Consider the following 18,661-nt stretch of genomic DNA (forward strand, 5'->3'; position numbering starts at 1 on the left):
TATCTGCTTTTTATATGTTCATCCTCAAAAAATGAGAGGCTTGAAAATTTAGCAGAAATAGTAGAAATGGGAAACTGATTTAATGAGATCTTCAGATCTTATTCACTTTATGTCACAACTTGAATTCCATACATCTCTACATTAAATAAAAACACCCACCACGCACACCACCCTCATCACGTTTCTGTAAATATTTCAATATTATTGGTTTTTCAATAAGTGACAATCAAATACTGAAGCAAGTTGCAAATGAAATTTTAGACTGCTGAAGTTACAAGTCATGACTTGTTTCTTAAATTACAAAAACCATACAGCTTTGGTTTACTTTTCTTGTTGGACAGCTTATGTTCCAAACAGCCTGAAAAAAATATCAAGAAAATTAAAAGTAAGAAGAGCATTTAAAATTTGTCTTGTATTGATTAGCTAGTAACAGATACAATGTATGCATTCATTATCATTCATATTATGTTTTCATACAGTGGCATCACTTGGAGCATTACGATCATTTAATTCTTAACAATAAAATTAATAGGATTCTGTCTTTCAGGTTCCAGCACTGCTTTTTTTAGATTGCATGTCATGTAGTCTGAAAACATATTTACATACTGAGTATTTTTTGGTTCTTTTTTTTCGTATGACTTTGAAAGTACTGGGTAAGCACCTCTGGATTTTAAATCACTAACATCAAATCACTAATATCTCTGTCAAACAATTCAAAAGTAGCCAGAACACTGATCTATACGCATATAATATTTAAAATATTAAATAAATGGGTGTGACTGAAAAAGAAAATTCATGTTTTTCCAATATACCTTTACAAATATTTAATTATTTTTATTAAATAGGACCTCATTACACTAAAATTCATTATCTTTGACAACATGAGATTCAATAACGAATATTTCTGTGAGATCAGAAGAACCTACTTCTGGATGTACTTAGGTTGCCCTGAAAGTAATGCCCTCTATTTATTTCTGTGGAAACTACAACAAAGAGCAAATAGTACTGTTTGATAGAGCAAAGTCTCAGCTACAAAACACTATTTACCAACATAGTCATCACCATTAGCTACACACTTTCACCAGCAGTGAACAAAACTGTGTGTGTTGCACTCTTAAAAATCTGCACCACTGGATGTGACTCATTGCCACTGTCATCATTGCTGAAACACACCACTCACCACCTCACTGAGCTCACATCTACTCTTCTGCCTCCACAAACACTCAGCAAGTGTCAATAAATGTCAATGGGTGTCATTTTTTCCACATGGAGGGATTCAGTTCCACACCTTTGCTTCATATTCTTGGGGGGATTGCACAGCATGTGCGTGGTGTCCAGGGGATCAGGTCCAGCCAGCACAGGTTCATGAAAGGCAGGTCATGCATGACCAACCTCATCTCCTTCTACAGAGTGGGTGACCAGACTGGTAGATGAGGGAAAGGCTGTTGATGTAGTCTACCTAGACTTCAGCAAAGCCTTTGACATGGTCTCTCACAGGCTTCTTCAGGGGAAACTGGCTGCCCATGGCCTGGACAGGTACACACTCCTTTGGGTAAAAAACTGGCTGGAGGGCCATGCTCAACGGGTGGTGGTTAATGGAGTGAAGTCCAGCTGGCGACCTGTTTCAAGTGGTGCCCCCCAAGGGTCGGTACTGGGGCCTATCTTGTTTAATATCTTTATTGATGACCTAGACAAGGGAATTGAGTGTACCCTCAGTAAGTTTGCAGATGACACCAAGCTGGGAGGTTGTTGATCTGCCTGCCAGGTTGTTGATCTGCCTGAGGGTAGGGAGGCCCTTCAGAGGGACTTAGATAAGCTGGATCGCTGGGCTCAAGTGAATGGAATGAAGTTCAACAAGGCCAAATGCGGGATCCTGCATTTTGGCCGCAATAACCCCATGCAGCGTTATAGGCTTGGGGACGAGTGGCTGGATGACTGTGAAGAGGAAAGGGACCTGGGGGTGTTGGTTGATGCTCAGCTGAACATGAGCCAACAGTGTGCCCAGGTGGCCAAAAGGGCCAGCACCATCCTGGCCTGCATTAGAAATAGTGTGGCCAGCAGGAGCAGGGAGGTGATCATCCCCCTGTACTCAGCACTGGTGAGGCCGCACCTCGAGTACTGTGTTCAGTTTTGGGCCCCTCACTACAGGAAAGACATTGAGGCCCTAGAACGTGTCCAGAGAAGGGCAAGGAAACTGGTGAGGAGTCTGGAGCACAAGTCCTATGAGTCCCAGCTGAGGGAGCTGGGGTTGTTTAGTTTGGAGAAGAGGAGGCTCAGGAGAGACCTCATTGCACTCTACAACTTCCTGAAGGGAGGTTATGGTGAAGAGGGGTTTGGCCTCTTCTCCCAGGCAACAAACAGGACCTGAGGAAATGGCCGCAAGTTGTACCAGAAGAGGTTTAGGTTAGACTTAAGGAAGAACAACTTCTCTCAGAGAGTGGTCAGGCACTGGAATGGCCTGCCAAGGGAGGTGGTGGAGTCGCCATCTCTGGCAGTGTTCAAGAGGCGTCTGAACGAGGAGCTGCGAGATTAGGTTTAGTAGCTTGTGGTAGCAGTGGTAGTGTGAAGACGGTTGGACTAGATGATCTTATAGGTAGTTTCCAACCTTGTGATTCTATGATATGCATTTCTATGTCAGATGCCAATTTGTCAGACTTCCCCTCTGCTGCCATCTGTCACACGGGAGCAAAATGTGACAGAATATTGGTGGAAAAATCTAATCTCTATTGCCATACCACCAACATCCGGCTCTGATATCGTGGGCCACCACGATAAAGTAAGAAGCATTATTTTCAAAGCAGCGCTTGTATTTTGAATAGAACATATCTGCTACAAAAGTCTGAACAATAAGAACAAGTGTTTCTCAAATAGGATATATATAGTACTACTTACTGGCCATGACATTTTGCAAGACATCAAGCTTCTTGTTTACTTTTCTAAAAGAAGTCCCTGTACTGCAGCTGGCAATGCAACTGTGCTAAGTTGCATTATTCTTTCAATTAGTATGGCCCAAATTCTCAGATGATGTAAAAGCATACATTATTACTGTCTATACCTCTAAGCATCATGGATTTAAGGAACGTCAGTTTATAATCTGCCATAAAAACAAGAGGGGAAAAAACAAACCTTATACCATTAGAAAGGTGTAACTGACTGTGTGGTCATTCACAGCAGATCAAAACCACATACATCTCTGGCCCACAGCTGAGTCTTTTTCTTTCAGCATCACCAGTATCATGGACTACTATTTTTATAGCATGAATTATTCACTGGTCCTAGGGCAAGAAAGCGCACGCAAAATACAGTACTAATAAAGCATCAGACATGCCCGTACAAGTCACATCCTGAAGGATGCTTAAGAAAAGCAAGAGGTCGTATAAGGAATTCTCAGAAATACAAGCCCAGGATAATAGCCGATGTCTATTACGCATATTTGACCTTAGATTGGTACTTGGCCTTTGATATCTAGCTATGATTCATACGCAACACTACTGCCTGCATTAAAGAGGACCACAACCAATTATAAATAGAAATTATTCTTAAGGACATGAGAGAAATTTTTTAATTGGCTTAAAAACTCTGCTGGATCCTCTAATTTCCATACGTCTCCTGTAATATTTTCTATGCTCTCTCTTAAATAATGCAACAGTAACATTGCATGGCCGAAGACATTAGGGAAGAAAACATTTTTATTTACTCCTGTTTACCAAATCTTTAAAGCAAAGTTGACTGCAGTTCTATAGCTTCCTCGATACTTGCTTCTCCTAATGCTTTAAACGATCTCATCCTAGGAACAATCAGCACTTAAAAATTAAAGCAAGAATGAGCTGCTTGGGTTTTCTTTTGCTTGCTTCTTTTCCCCAGGCTCCTGAAGAATGAGTAGAATACTGCTTCACCAAATGTCAAAAAAGAAAAACTGTGTGGACAAGTAAGCATAGGAAACTGATATGAAATTTACACTGTATTTCTTAAAGACAAGAATGTTCATAAGTTTTATATAGTGTGAGAGAGACTGTAGATTTAACATACAAATTTACCGAGTGATGATAAATTCAATAAATAGATTTTTCTGACCTTACATGTAACTAGCACTGCAACCTCTTCCATCCCAGCACATTTTTATTGTTTAAAAGATTCTCTTGAAACAGGGCAGCATGAATGATTTCATCAAGATCTCTGCTATTACAATGAATGATTAATATCCTAGTGAAAAATTTATTGTGATGAATAATACATTCAAAATGATGAGACAGAAAATGAAGCATTATTCTGCAATGTACTAGGGAATCAAAGGGATGTTATGGAAGTTGTCAAGCTAAAAAAAAACATCACTTCTGGAACAAAATCTTTCTAGATGTCATTTCGAATGCTTTACCTTTATTTCATTCTCTCACCACACGTTTTAATTGTAGTTGAAGAAAAAGCAAATAAGTTAAGAAACATTCCTGACTTTCTATAGTTATTAAGTCCAGGTGTAACCAATTATTTTTGGTCACAAAGCTAATTCTACCCAAAGGCAGCACGTCTTTGTATTCTTTGAGATTTATTTGAGCATATATAATTGTGAAATACAAAACCTCGTTATGCTTTTTTTTTTTCCCCAAAATACTGTATCTATTGTACATATGGCAGAGTTAGCAGGATTGGAAAATGAACTTATTAGACAGCTTTGATGCTTTCATCATTACTCTGCTAGGTTAGGGAGTTAGAAGAACTTAAGGTAATAATCATGTGAGTGTAAATGGCATAGCATGAAAACTTACACAAGTAGAATAATCACTCTTTCCTGTGGCCTAAAAATTTAAGTAACCAAGCACGTCTTCGTACTGCAGTACATAAAAGTTGCACTGCAGTACTGTACTGAGTTCTGGCAACCAAAATAATAAGCACATTGCTAAGATGGACTTCTGACGCTAGTTAGTTTAGAAGGCAGCCCAAAATAAAAAACACAGTACTAGGATACAAGCAAAGAGCTATCACAAAGAGTTGATTAAACTTCAAAAGGGAATGAAATATTCATTACAAAATTGATAGATTTGTTTTGTCCATTCTGGTATACAGATGTGTGTATAATACATCAAAGCTGGCAACATTATAAACATATTCTTGCTCCAAAAACAACATATAAAATAGTCAGCAGTACCTTAGAATTTGATGTGGATTCCAAAAAGCAAAGCCTGTTGCCAAATCCTTCTGCAGCAAGACACAATTTCTGTTGCTCCTTGTGAACAGTTGCAGTGCACTGCAGAACCACTTCATCATCCTTGGAAAAAAAAATACAGAAGAGTGGTTATACTTCTGACTTGGGGAAGTATATGCAAACTCATTGCTAAATGATTAGAAGCAGTTATCCATGAACACAAACCAAACTGAACCCCAGCATAATTTTAATTCTCTGATTAGAGAAAGTAGGCAAAACAATGAAAATAATTATAACTTCTATACATGTGGTTTTTTTGTTTATCTATCCTTGTAATAAAAATCTTTAAGTATAAAATACAAATGTTAAAACACTAAATCTTTGCAGTAACATAGGCATAGAAGATGATGTTAAAAATCCTAATAGAACAGAAGCAGACCCCTATTTATATACCAAGTTGGAATATATCACATATCTCATGCTATATATATATATATATACACATATATATCATTCCATTTGGAATATATTCACAATGGAATATATCCACAAGCTAGAAAATCCCTTTTCAGAAACTGTTTTGTTTGTTGGTTTTGTTTTTGTTTTTGTTTTTTTTTTTAAGGACAAAATTATCCTTAATGTAATAGCAATTACATTTACTTCAAAAAGAAAAGCTTACTTCCAAGATAAAAAAAATAGTAGTTGTGTCTAACAGTGTTAGAACACAACTACGCAAAAACAATTTTTTTTTGCGTCTTCCCATCCTTTCTTCCTACATAACAACATCAGCAGATGTAAAGCCCAAGTAACCTTGCCACCATCATACATGGTGGTACATAACAACATCATGTTGGAGTTCTTTAAAAAAAAAAAAAAAGGTTTCTGGAGACTATGCCAACACTGTACCTCCACAGACAGAGGCTGACAACAGAGCAAGACCGCTACATCTACTACATAAATCTGTCGGTGTAATTATGTACCACCCATTCTCTCCCCCTGTACATTGTTTTTAAACAAAGTCCTAAAAGATTTCTACATAGCCTACCTGCAAAAATCCCTATATAATGACAGTTTCAAAAATATAATTCAGTTTTGAATTAAGTCTCCAAAAAGCTCAATTTTAGTTATCCAGCCAACGTACCATAACCTTGCTTGCTCAAGTTGACTGCAAACCAATTACACACTATCACCAACACACATACATTATGTAAATGACAATACCTGGAAGATTAAGAAAAGGAATAGAGTAACTGCTAAATTCCCTGATGCACAAATTTTCCCAATTTATTTCCGTAACATTTTTTCTTCTTTCGCTGTAAAGTACATGTATTATGTTGGCTAATTACATGTTAATAAACAATGGTATTTGCCTGTCATACTCAATGGAATGATGTTAACAGATATTCAATCTAAACGATCTAATTAAAAATAGTATCTATATACTGCTCTAACTGACAAAATAGCATGCACTTTCATTTGTTCATATTCAGAACAATCACAACAGGCAAATTGTATGGAATATACTATATTTAAAAGAAAAAACGCCAAAGGAGTTTGGAAGAAAGGGCAATATCACAGACCTAAAAGCCCTTCAGATGTTTGCATGGACTGATAGATAGTTCTATTATTCTTGTTTTGCTGAATACTCATCACTTCAGTTTCACGTGAATTCACAATACTCATCACAATGGTTTCTTCCATGGAAACTGGAAAATTTGTTATTATTTCCACAGCAATGTGCTATAATCACAGCAGCCTTCATTACTAAGATCAGATGCTGCCTTGACTTGTTTTTGTTTTGCTGTTTTCAGATACAGGAAAAAAATGGTACCAAGAGAGTAAGAGAAAGTAAGTGCCAGTAACCACAAGTTCTGTGTAGAAAGTGGTACTGTCATTTATTATCAGATGTGGAAGATATTAATCATAACAGTCACATAGTCTAGTGCTTTATATTTCTTCACTTACTTCAAATAAGAAGAAAACAGACCCTGAAAAGCTACCCACTTAGTGTAGGTACTTTATTAGATGGCTCTTCCAACCACTCATTTATTCTATTGGTCAGGATTTGAACTTCTTCAAACCACACTTGAGAATCTGGAAGTAGTCATCTCTGTTCCACAAACGGGAAGTAAGGAGCAAGGACGCTGCTGCCTACTCAGAGTAACAGAGTTTGCCAAAGGGAAAGTAGAATCATTACTCAGATTTCTAAACTGATAACCTGAGTCAGAAAGCTATTCTCCCACTCTAGCACTATCTTGGCGAAATCCATTAATCCCAATAAACCCTTCCTTGTCAGCCAGTACATCAGCTCATAATTTTAAGGATACCATATCTTCCAGCAGAAAGACATTCTGCTTGCATTATGCCAGTTATCGGCGCTGACTCAAACAGCAAGAGCTTTTGATAATCACACAACTGCATTTATCATTTTGATTCTTGGAGACACATTTTGAATAAATAGATAGATTCTGTGTATGTTACAAAGTCCTGATAATTTCCAAACATCCAATTTTGAAAAGCAAGGAGAGTTGTTGAAGAAAGAACAGCTCCTAGTAGCCTAGTAGATTCTTATTACATCTATTCACTATGGGCTATGTAAATATTTTCATGAAATGAATATATTCACAGAAACAAAAAAAAAAAGACTTCGAGAAGATACTATAAATAAATATATTATAAATAAATTCCCCACATCATAGTAGTGTCTACTGCCAAAAATGTGTCCTAAAATCAAAGCAGCAGCAGCCGCCGCCATAAGCTGGTAAAGTGCACGCTCAGAACTGCATTCCAGAAGATCAGACTACTGACTGAAGAGTATGAGGCTGCTGTCAGTGCATGATTAAGACAGCAAGTTCTCAAAGCTCCTTAATAACATTGACTTTCATCTCCCGTGTTTATTCAACATTCCTGTAAAATCCATTCAAATCTTCCAAGATTACATTAAACACATACTACCCAGTCAAGAAAAAGGTTAGCTTCTTTAAGAACAAACCATGCCCTCATATTTACAGTAGGGATGTTTTTTTTTGACTAAGTATATTTTTACAGGATTGACAATTTCAAGTTATAGCTGAACACAGAATATATTTCCTTGTAATATACAGTGTGTCTCTTTGCGCTATTAAAGCTTGAAAATGTACACCTCCCCTGTGGTCCATTTTGACTACTGCTCAAGCTTCTCAAGATATCAGTTCTATTAAAGGACCAAAACTGACTGCCACAGGTAGGCATTATCTACACTGTTATCTGTGCTAGTACTGCTTTGATACAGACAAGTAATTTTGATGATAAAATTTTTGCATTTTGATTATTTTTCTGAAATCTGCTTGGGTTTGTTGGTGTTGGGTTTTTTTTACCCCCTTTTATATGTTCTAAGATCTTAAACATTCAATAATTATGCACATTTTTTAAACTTCAGAATTCTGTGCTTCACTCCAAAGTGCTTCATAACCTTGACAGTTGCATTTTGATTCCAACTCAGGACAAAAATAAGCATTATTTTTTTGCTATTTTAGTTGATTTATCATTTATTTTTTTATATATAATTATATACTTCACTCCTTCACAGAGATTTCGCTTGAATTTCTACTAATTTAAATAATTTGTTGCACTTTTCCTTATCTGACCCATTAAACAATTACTTCTGTCAACTACACTGCTCTTCTACTTCTCTATGAGATTACACAAATTCTGAAATAGCATTCAAGACACTGAACGTCACATTTGCAAAATAAAGTATTCAAAGATTGAAACTATTAAGTTCTGCGTGTACATTCCAACTTGCTTCTAGTGCTGTTTTATATGGCAAATACTGCAATTAGTGGAATATTTCCATCAATTTACACATGCTATAAATCTAGATTTCAGCACAGACTCTAATAGCTCAATCTTTAATAGCTTCCTCAAACTCCACATATGCAGCTTTATGCTTCACCACATCCCATTTAATGCTCAGCTGTGCAATTGAACTTTGCAATGAGCTACAGTGCCAAAAAGCACTTTAAAAAGTAGGTTACAATTAGAAATAAAGCTTGTACCAACAACAGGCTTTCCACCAAAAAGCGTACAATACTCCTTGACTTAAAAACTTCAGCTTCCCTTTGTTGTATTGAATGAAGAAGTATTGAATTATAAAACGGAATAAAAGATTTTTAAGTCCCACAAGCCATCAAGTACAAGACTTCCACAGTTACTGGCAAGCATATGCTATAGCAGGATCTACATGTCAGTCCCCTGAAATGACCCTTGTGATATGACCTACAACAGCAACATTATCTTTGGTTTAATGTTAAGCATCAGAATAGAATGCACTGCAAACAACTTTCAGCATTTATGGGAGCTTTAATACTAATTGTCCAAGAGTTTCGTTCTGTGTGATTTTGAAGGTAAAATGCAGTAAAGCAGAAGCTAAGTAACACATTAAGATGGAGCTTTTCTTTCTCAAAATCCCTGCTGACAAGGAACAGAAGCCTAGATGCACAGGGTTCATTAAATATTACATTCATAATGTGTAAGAATCACTATCAACATAGATTAACTGTCTTGTGAACAATCCTATGAGAGGTGCCAACAAAACAAATGCTCAAGGCTTAATACTACTTACTTTTAATTCCATCCTTGACTGACCAACTAATGTCAAACTATTATCTAGCTCTTCTTTGAAATACCATCCAATTAGGGATGGTGGTTCTGGCATCTGAATGCAAATAAAGCTTATGACAGAGATAAGAAAAGGGCCCAAACTTTTAATTACCATATCATATCTTAAACCACAATACTACAACTCTCTGAGTAGCATCTCAGCCATCAAGTATCAGTGTTAAAACACTGTTCAGAATAGTGCTCATCCTTCACATAAGAATGCAAGATAAAAAGCAGTGCTAAGACAACATTGCATTAGAGAAGGATCTGGTGGTTATGGTGAATCAAATGTTGATCAGTAGTCAACATCATTAGGCAGCTGTACAAAAAGCAAATGGTTATCAGTAACACACAGCATAAAGAACAGGTAATACTGTTCTTCATTTTATCAAAACAATTAGTATAGGATAACTGGTAAGAAGTTTTCTGAGGACAGCAAAGAATTTTCACTACCAATTTAGAAACTTCACAATTAAAAGATTTTTAGAAGTACATTGGAGGATTTATGCATAGCTTAACTTGTTGTAGGATGAGAAGAGAGTAGACTCTTCCAATCAGATAATTCTGATTAGTCTGGATACATTTTATGGTACATGTTTTAGTTTTATCCTGTAGGAGGAGTAATTTCATAAGAATTCAACGTTATTCTAAAGGAAATAACATTCCAGACAGAAAATCCCATGTAAAATAGATTGAGTTCTAGAGGACCAGAAGCTTATAGCTCTTGTTACAGTACCAGGAAGCAGACTGCTAATACAGTAACCAACTCATTTACTCCTCCTTTCCCAGAGCTCTATAACTTACTCATCACAATAATTTTGCCAGATTCCAGCAACGTCATGCTGATCTGCAGTAATAAAGACATGTGGCAGTTTAAAAATACATATGTAAAAACCTTGAGTCATGTAGATTCATATTCAGTACTTGTCAGAAAGTTTTCACTAGAGAACAATGATACAAAGAACCTGTCAGAAAGAAATCCCTATCTACAAGGCAAAAATAAAAACCTGTTATGCACTATGTAAATAGAGTGAGGTGCTGTGGCAAAGCAGAGTTTATCTAGAGCTTGCACATCAACACTGAGCAGACTGTCACAGGCACAGGACCCATCTCAGTCAGTGGCTTCCACAGCCACCAGACAGCAATGAAACACTCAGTCACAAGGCAAAAGACCAAATCTGAATGAGTTACTTCAGTACAATCGAGCAATATGAGCACCCGTGTTCTCTGAACTATTGCACTGTTCTATTGCGCAAACAAATGACTGCATTTGACCTGAGCGCTGCAGTGATAATGCCAGGTGGCTCGAACACTCAACTGCATGGGCTAAGAACATCCTCAAATAGAGCACCCTCTAGTGGTATCAAATGTGCAAAGAACTGAAACTGATTTACTATCTACACTCAAAGTCAAAGTTTCTTCTGGCTCTGTATTCCTCTGGGTCAGCACATACTAGTGTCAGTTTATTTCAGTGAACGCTGACCTTGCCTTTGCATGTGCTACTGTTCTTAATTGAGTTCTACTACCAAAAATACATCTGCAAATGAACATATTTCCAGTCAAAATGACTCATTTTATTATTTCTCGCCAATTAGCTCTGCAGTCCTACAATCCTAAAAAATGCCAAGTTCAGCTTTCAGTGCCTATTAATAATCATATCTAACTGTAGCTAACAGTGGCTAACTCTGGATCTGACACAGTTGACAGATGAGAGGGGTTGAAAACATCTGCAATAAAGTAAGCTTACCAAATTAAACAGAACATGTGGCAGGCTGCTTTCAGGTTTTTAAAAGCTCCAGTGTGCCAAATTTCTCTCTGATGTAATTCTGCATATTTTAGGAATTCAGTAAGAATGCTATTACATTAAACCCTTGCTCACTAGTTCCAAGCTTCCTGTTCTGCAATCAAAGGCATGATTACAGCATGGGACATATCTTTGCTACATTTGATTCTGCTAGTGTGAATATCAATGCCAATAAAGACAGAGGTGACAGCACACTAGAAAAGGTGTCCACAAGATTCTGCAGGCAACACAAGAACATCTTATTAATGATCTGAGCCAGGCACTTTACAAGCCTCCTCTGAACAAGCAGCATATATCAAAACAACTTTTCCAAGGTCACGCAACACTTAGACTCAAACTGAACCCACTCTTTTTGTTGTGTTCTTCCTATCCCAATAACAGGTTCTGCAGAGCAAGGAATTGACAACACAGCCTCTCACCAACAGCTTATGCCATGAATGTCTCACCTCCCCTCTGTATCACCCATTTCATGAAGGAATACACGAGATAAATTCAGCAGCTCTTAGACTTTTATCTTGTGAGCAGACTCAGGAGGCTAAGTCAGTAACACCACCATCTGCTTGAGTTTGCGCATTCAATCCTAGATCACTTTCTCATCCCTTAATCTTTTTTCAGCAGTATTTCTTGATTCATTCCACTTCAGTGCTCTCTACCACACTGATATTTCACAGCTCCCTGATTGATCATAGAGCTTTTCCTCTCTAATTCCCAACCAAAAAGACTTACCTGCCACTGTGTTATCTTTGTTTTTCTGGAGCGATGTTAAAGATTCATTCTAATCTCTCCCTGCTTCCAATTCTCTGTCAGTGTATTTTTACCCAGCTTTTATCTTGAAGCTGCTCTAAGTTACAAGATTCATTCTCTCACTTCACACATTTCCCATGCGACGCTTTCTTGTCACCATGATAAGTCTACCACCTTTCTGAATTCTTGCTTCCTAGACTTTTTAATTCCATTTTGAAATATTCCCTCAGACTGCTGTTCTCAACTTCTCTTTTGAGCATCTTTGATGAGTAATTGATTTTTTCCCTGCATACCATAAAGAATTCCAAAAAGGTTTATTAACAACATGAATTTTCTACATTGCTTAAAATGCCACAAAAGCACCATCCAACTTGATATTTTCCAACTTTTCTGGATTCAAAGTGTATTTTGCTGTGAAAATCCAAGCAATAACACTGAAAAGACAATTCCCAGATACTCCCACTATTATCTATAAAGGAGATTTTAAATCTCCCATTAAAGAGACTCACCTTCTCTCCATTAAAAGAACTAGTATTCAATCTACCATTGGCAAGTTGCTGCACTTCTACATTCAACTTATTGCCCTCATCTTCAAAAGAAAAGAAGTAGAGCATAGTAAAACAAATACAGACCAAGAGAGCAAGAGTTAGTGATTTTGACTTCTCCACATTGATGCAGGTCAGAGCTCCATCAGGCAGCTGTTCACCAGGTACATACTACCATTCTGCCTTCAGTATGAAACACTTTATTTCTTGTTTTTCATTTACTGTCTAAAATATCTCCTGAAAAAAATATACCAAATTTGCCCCTGGCCTTCCAGACATCTCTTGGGAAATAATCCTCAGTTGTTTTCTGTTTTTTCCTCACTTTTATGATCCACTACTTGAATGATTATCTCTTCCTTCTGTTCCACACAAAGTTGTACACGCTTTCCAGCCTTCTGCCACTCACTGGTTTAGTTCAGTGATGTCCTCTTTTCAGCCTTTTATTTTCCCATCCTACACACACACACACCGCTCCTCCTAGCTCTAACTCCACTACTCCATACCCAGACACACTGAGCTGACAACTCTCTCTGTACCTCTGTCCTTCTCTCACATCTCCTCCTACTATCAGGTCTTCTCCCTGGCAATCAGAACACACACAAGGTGTCCTCTGCTTCAGCCTTCCTTACAAGGTGCATTTTTTTATTTTTTTTATTTTTTATTTTTTTTTAAACTTTCTTCCTTCCCTTCTGTTTAGTAAGAATAAGCATGTCTTCAAGAAGTGTTGTCAACTCCACGTTCAGGAAAGTTTTCAGGCTTTCTGAAGAAAGCTACAAGAGCAAGGATGTCCAAGGAACAGACAAGAGTATGCAAACCATGGTGAGTGCCCTGTTGCAGGACCTGAGGGATGGTTGATGGCCATATCCGCTCTCTGCCATTCGGGCTTCGGCTCAGTGGATCATGGCAGGTAAAGAGAGCATTATTTCACAGAACTGACTGTTCATGCTGAATGGATGCAATGAAGTAGTGAGGACTAAGAAGCAACAGCATTCACCAAGAAAAAAAAAAAGAATTAGACACTTCAGAGAGGCTTTTTCAGCTGAAGAACTCTCCTCTGCCTCATGACTACTCTAGCAAATACTTTGCCACACTAAGCAATAGGAAGAAAGGAACAGAGGGCCAATAGCCATTGTCTTTTCACACATACCCAGGGATGAATCAGGATAGCAAGAGTATTTTATTCACTTTTGCAACAGTGTCTTCAAAAAACCTCACAGTATTCGAGAAACAGAAAACAAAGAAAAAGGAATCAGGGGTCTTTTCACACTAAATTGCAGCACCAGATTATAGCATACTAATAACATAAGAAAGTCCAAATCTTAATCACATATACCATAATCTCATACACAAAAAAATTATACCTATCATATTGCCGTTTCTTCACATACTCTGCAACAAAAAATAATTTCCATTTTAGGAGAGAGTATTCTACCCATCTTTGAAGCTCTGTTAAGTAGACCAGAAAGTTTTGCTCCAAGATTTTCAGATGTCTAACCATGTAAATCAGTCACCTATTTTATATCTTGTTTTATATACAAACTTGTCTTACATCCAACTGCTTTGTGAGATTCTGCTACCTGCCATTCACAGCTTGTAAATCACACCACTGCGTCAACAGCCTTTAGCTCTGACATGTCCTAGGAAAAATGCAATGCTATGAACTAACAAATCTTCCTTTTGTTTGACATATCACAAGACATGCTGTGATCATGGGGATTGCTTGGCAACAGTGTCCCCACAACAATTGTGTCATTTACCTATTATTATTTTTGAAAAGAGCACATCTAGAGAGTACAAAGTGGCAGAAGTGTTTTCCAAAAAATAAAGCAGATGCAACCAGGCAAGGTGCTACAACCCAAAAATACTTTGTCAGGTGCCAAGTGTTCTAGCTGGCTCCTGAGCAGTCTCTGAAACTAAAGGGTTATTCTCAGTAACTGTAAAAAGTTCTGGAACAGAAGTTTACATGGGACTGCATCTGCAGCAGCCTAAAACAGGCACATCTCTAAGCAAACTTCAGTACACAGAGTATCAAAACACTTAAGCAGGTCTTAACCTAACTAGATTATTTCCACCTAGAAATGATCATATAGAAAAATCAGATTTTGCATGTTACACTGTTGCTGTCACGTAGGATCTGCCAACATTCAAGTTCCTGGTCCAAACCATCAAGCAAACACAGTTTTTAGTCAGCAGATTATAAATTCTAAATACTTTACTAAGTGCTGCAACTGGCCACCACTCAATCAGTAACTGATATCAAAAAATGTCCCCTCCAGAAAAAAAAAAAAAGGTACTACAAAAAATGGGTAGCAATTTTAACAGTGGTTGCTTTGTGCTCTTTTTCATAGAATGAAAAATAACACTATTTTGGTTGATGTGAAGATTCCTGCATAAAAAAGCATGGCACACTGCAGTAGAAGATTTGTTATTAAAAACTGCGCTGATATTTACAGAATTATAAATAGATCCTGATGCATCTGCACTAAGCCTGTCTTTTGAAATAATAAAAATGTCTGGTTTACAAAGATTTTCTCTTTACCCCAGCTTGAAGGATACTCTTTCATTTTTAGCCATTTATCTCAAGTCCTTCAAAGCATTACTGTGGAGCTGAAAAGCTGTGAGATTCAACTGGCACAACACATTTCACAGTAACAACAAAGAAAAATTCAGTAAATCTTCAGATATCTAGTAAAGAGATTTTCTGCCACCTGGTTCTCACACCAGCAGGTAATTCGTCACAGATTTTAATCAGATGTAGTGACAGAAGGCCACAGCGAACAAAGTCCCAAAAATATGTTACTAAGCAAGTGCAAAAATATACTTCTTAACTCACATACGTCAGAACATAACGTTCAGTCTAAATTTATTTCCCGTTTCTTCCTCAGAACAAACTCACCAGCTATCATAAACGAATGAATAATATTATAACAGCAGGAGTATCTTTCAACTGCTTTTACTCTAAATTTCATGAGCAAATTCTTAAAGATTGTGCAGAAGCATGAACTCAAACATCATAAACCACAAATGCGTATTTGCATACTCATTTTTGGAATACAAAAATACTCACTGTATACACATTTTCTATTAATCTCTATATATTCTACATGACACTGAATTAAGGTGGGATTCACTTTATTTCCAACTAAGTAAAAGGTCAAAAATTAAATACAAAAAAATTCGGCCATGTTTATTTATAAAGTGGAATTCATGGCCTTGTATTACATTTAAAACTAGATTCAACAAACAATAACTGGAATAGATGTTCATCACAGATCAAAATACAAATTCTCAAATACTGAATTCATGATCATACACTAATCTCATTTTTCCTCACTCTTTTTTAAAGAAATTACCTATATTTCTTTCACATTACATACATTATATAGTATATAAATACTATATATACAATATTATACATATTATATGATATAAAAAGTTATATGTATTTTATATTAAATATATTATACATAAAAATATATAATACAATGGAAACAATGGCAATTTAATTTGAGAGTTCTGAGACAAACAGTATCATGTCATGATATGAGCTGCAGTTTAAGATTTTCATAAATAAGCTACAAGAAGGCCTCCAAGAAATCTGTTAAAATTGCTACACTAATGGAAAGATCAAAATAAAGACTTCTATTCCCCTATGAAGCTTTCACAGGCTGCCATTTATCAACTACCACTCTGACTAAAAATTGCACTATTACGCTAACTGGAAATTAAAGAAATATGAGAAAAAGAAAATAACATTTCAAAAATAAAAGGGGATTCAGAATAGTAGTTTCATCTGGCCAAAGGAAATCAAGGTTTGAATTTTTTATGCCATATTATTTTGGTAATTTCCTGCATGCGTTCATGACAAAAAAAAAGCTGTATTTACAAAAAAATACCTTTTTGAATGTAACATGTCTGAATTATTTAACTGAGTATATTCTGTTTAAAAATTAAGCATGTTAATATCAGTTTCTATTACCATTTTCCATTCCTTAGGTATGCTGATGACTAACATGTACTATTAGATTAACACAGGTTAATTTAAAGTCCTATAAAAGCCTTCACATTTCCCTCAAACATGCTTATACATATATAACTTCACACAACTTGGATAATAATTATACTTCAACAGTTACCTTCTTAATTTGCTAATTTTAGAGTTAATTTAAACAACTACTAAGTACAGCAGCAAAGCTAGGCAGATAACAAGCCCTAAATTAAAGAGGCTAAGAAACACAAGCTCTTACTCGTATTTTTGACTGCACTAAGTCCCTTTGGCTGGCTGAGCTCCTGTATACCACTTAGATTATGATTCATCACACAGAACTTAAGGCATTTAAAATTCACCCAAGTAAATCTACTTAGCTACAATCATTAGTCATTTAGCTATTTATTTACATCTACTCAGCCTAAATTACCTTTACAGCCAATGGTGGGAGACTGATTTTCCAGAAAGAGAGCCACTGTCTCACAGAATTATTATTTCAGACAAACATGAGCACCCTCTGCAAGTACCTGCTCTCCTCCACGTGCTCTACAATAATCAGCATAGGACGACCACTGCGTAAATGTTCCAGTTCAAGTGAGATGAATTTCAGGCTCAGCATACTTGCAGCAGCTTCTCCAAACAGTAAAAACTGAAATTAATACTACAGAATTTCCCCATGTTTTCAGTGAAACAGCAGCAGCATGAAGGATAACTCAAAATAAATGAGGTTATCAAATTTTTAAAAATTGATAGAAGCTTTGCATAATTAAAGTTCTGCTATAACAAACAAATCAAACATACTGTTGAGATTGAGGCTTCACATAACCAGAACTGCCCTCTGCCTAGCTAAATTACATAAAAGCTGAGGAAAGGAGTACACTTTGGTGTGTGAATTTCATTCCAAGTGACATGGAACACTTCATAATCACAAACTCTTAACTGGTCACTTCAGCAAACAACCTGAAGACCTCAAGTCATTAGTCACAAGATAAGAGTTCTCCACAGTTTTTTGTATTAACTTAAAATTGTGCACATGCAGCACCATCAGCCCCCAGATGAGGGGCAGGAGATGGTCAGCCACAGAAAACTCAAGTGACATGAGTTGTGTGCAGAACATCTCTCAGCCGCTCTACCATGTACTCCAAAACATTTAGAAGGAGTAGGAATCACTGAAAAAAACAAAGGGAAGAAAGCTGATGAAATCTTGGCAGCAGGACTTCCACACACCCTGTTGTCCTAGAAAGAGAAGTGGGATTGCTGCAAACTTTAAACATCCTAAAGCTTAACTGCAGCAATCCGTGTGTAAGATGGTGCCCTCTTTGGACTCTGTTTTCGGTCAGAAAAAAGGGCCTGCTCAGGAACTTTCTTGACTACAGAAAGAAGTTAGACAACTGCATCAGACAGACTTCTAGATCCAATTAATCACATCCTAAGAAGCAGACTAATATGGCCCTAGTGCAACAAGAAAAAAAATTAAGATTAGAAGTCAAAAGTACCGCTATGCTTTTCATAAGCAGCATTATCATAGAATTGCCTAAGCTGAAAAGGACTCATAATAATGCTCTAGTCCAAACCTGGCTCCACACAGAAGCACCCCAAACTCAAGCCTTTTGCCTAGGAGCGTTGTCCAAACACTTCTTGAGCTTCAGCACTTTGGGTCATGAGCACTGGGGCTGTTCTAGGTCCCAACCACCATCTGGTGCAGACCTTTTCCCTAACCCCACCTGACCCACTCCTGACACAGCTCCATGCTGTTCCCTTGAGTCCTGCCACTGTCATCAGAGAGCAGAGAACAGCCC

The 18,661-nt window shown here is 37.0% G+C and overlaps 1 protein-coding gene across 1 annotated transcript in view; it reads right to left on the reverse strand.

The window, feature by feature from the left end:
* The window catches only part of RYR2 (ryanodine receptor 2), a 355,102-nt gene that overhangs the window by 255,287 nt on the left and 81,154 nt on the right, over positions 1-18,661 (reverse strand). Inside the window, exon 2 of the mRNA XM_090135386.1 lies at positions 5,144-5,263. Within this exon, the coding sequence (XP_089991512.1) occupies positions 5,144-5,263 (120 nt within the window). The remainder of the gene's footprint in view (positions 1-5,143; positions 5,264-18,661) is intronic.

This window comes from Phasianus colchicus, chromosome 2 (genome assembly GCF_987193195.1).
Source record: "Phasianus colchicus chromosome 2, bPhaCol1.hap1.1, whole genome shotgun sequence".
In the NCBI taxonomy this organism is placed as follows: Eukaryota; Metazoa; Chordata; class Aves; order Galliformes; family Phasianidae; genus Phasianus; species Phasianus colchicus.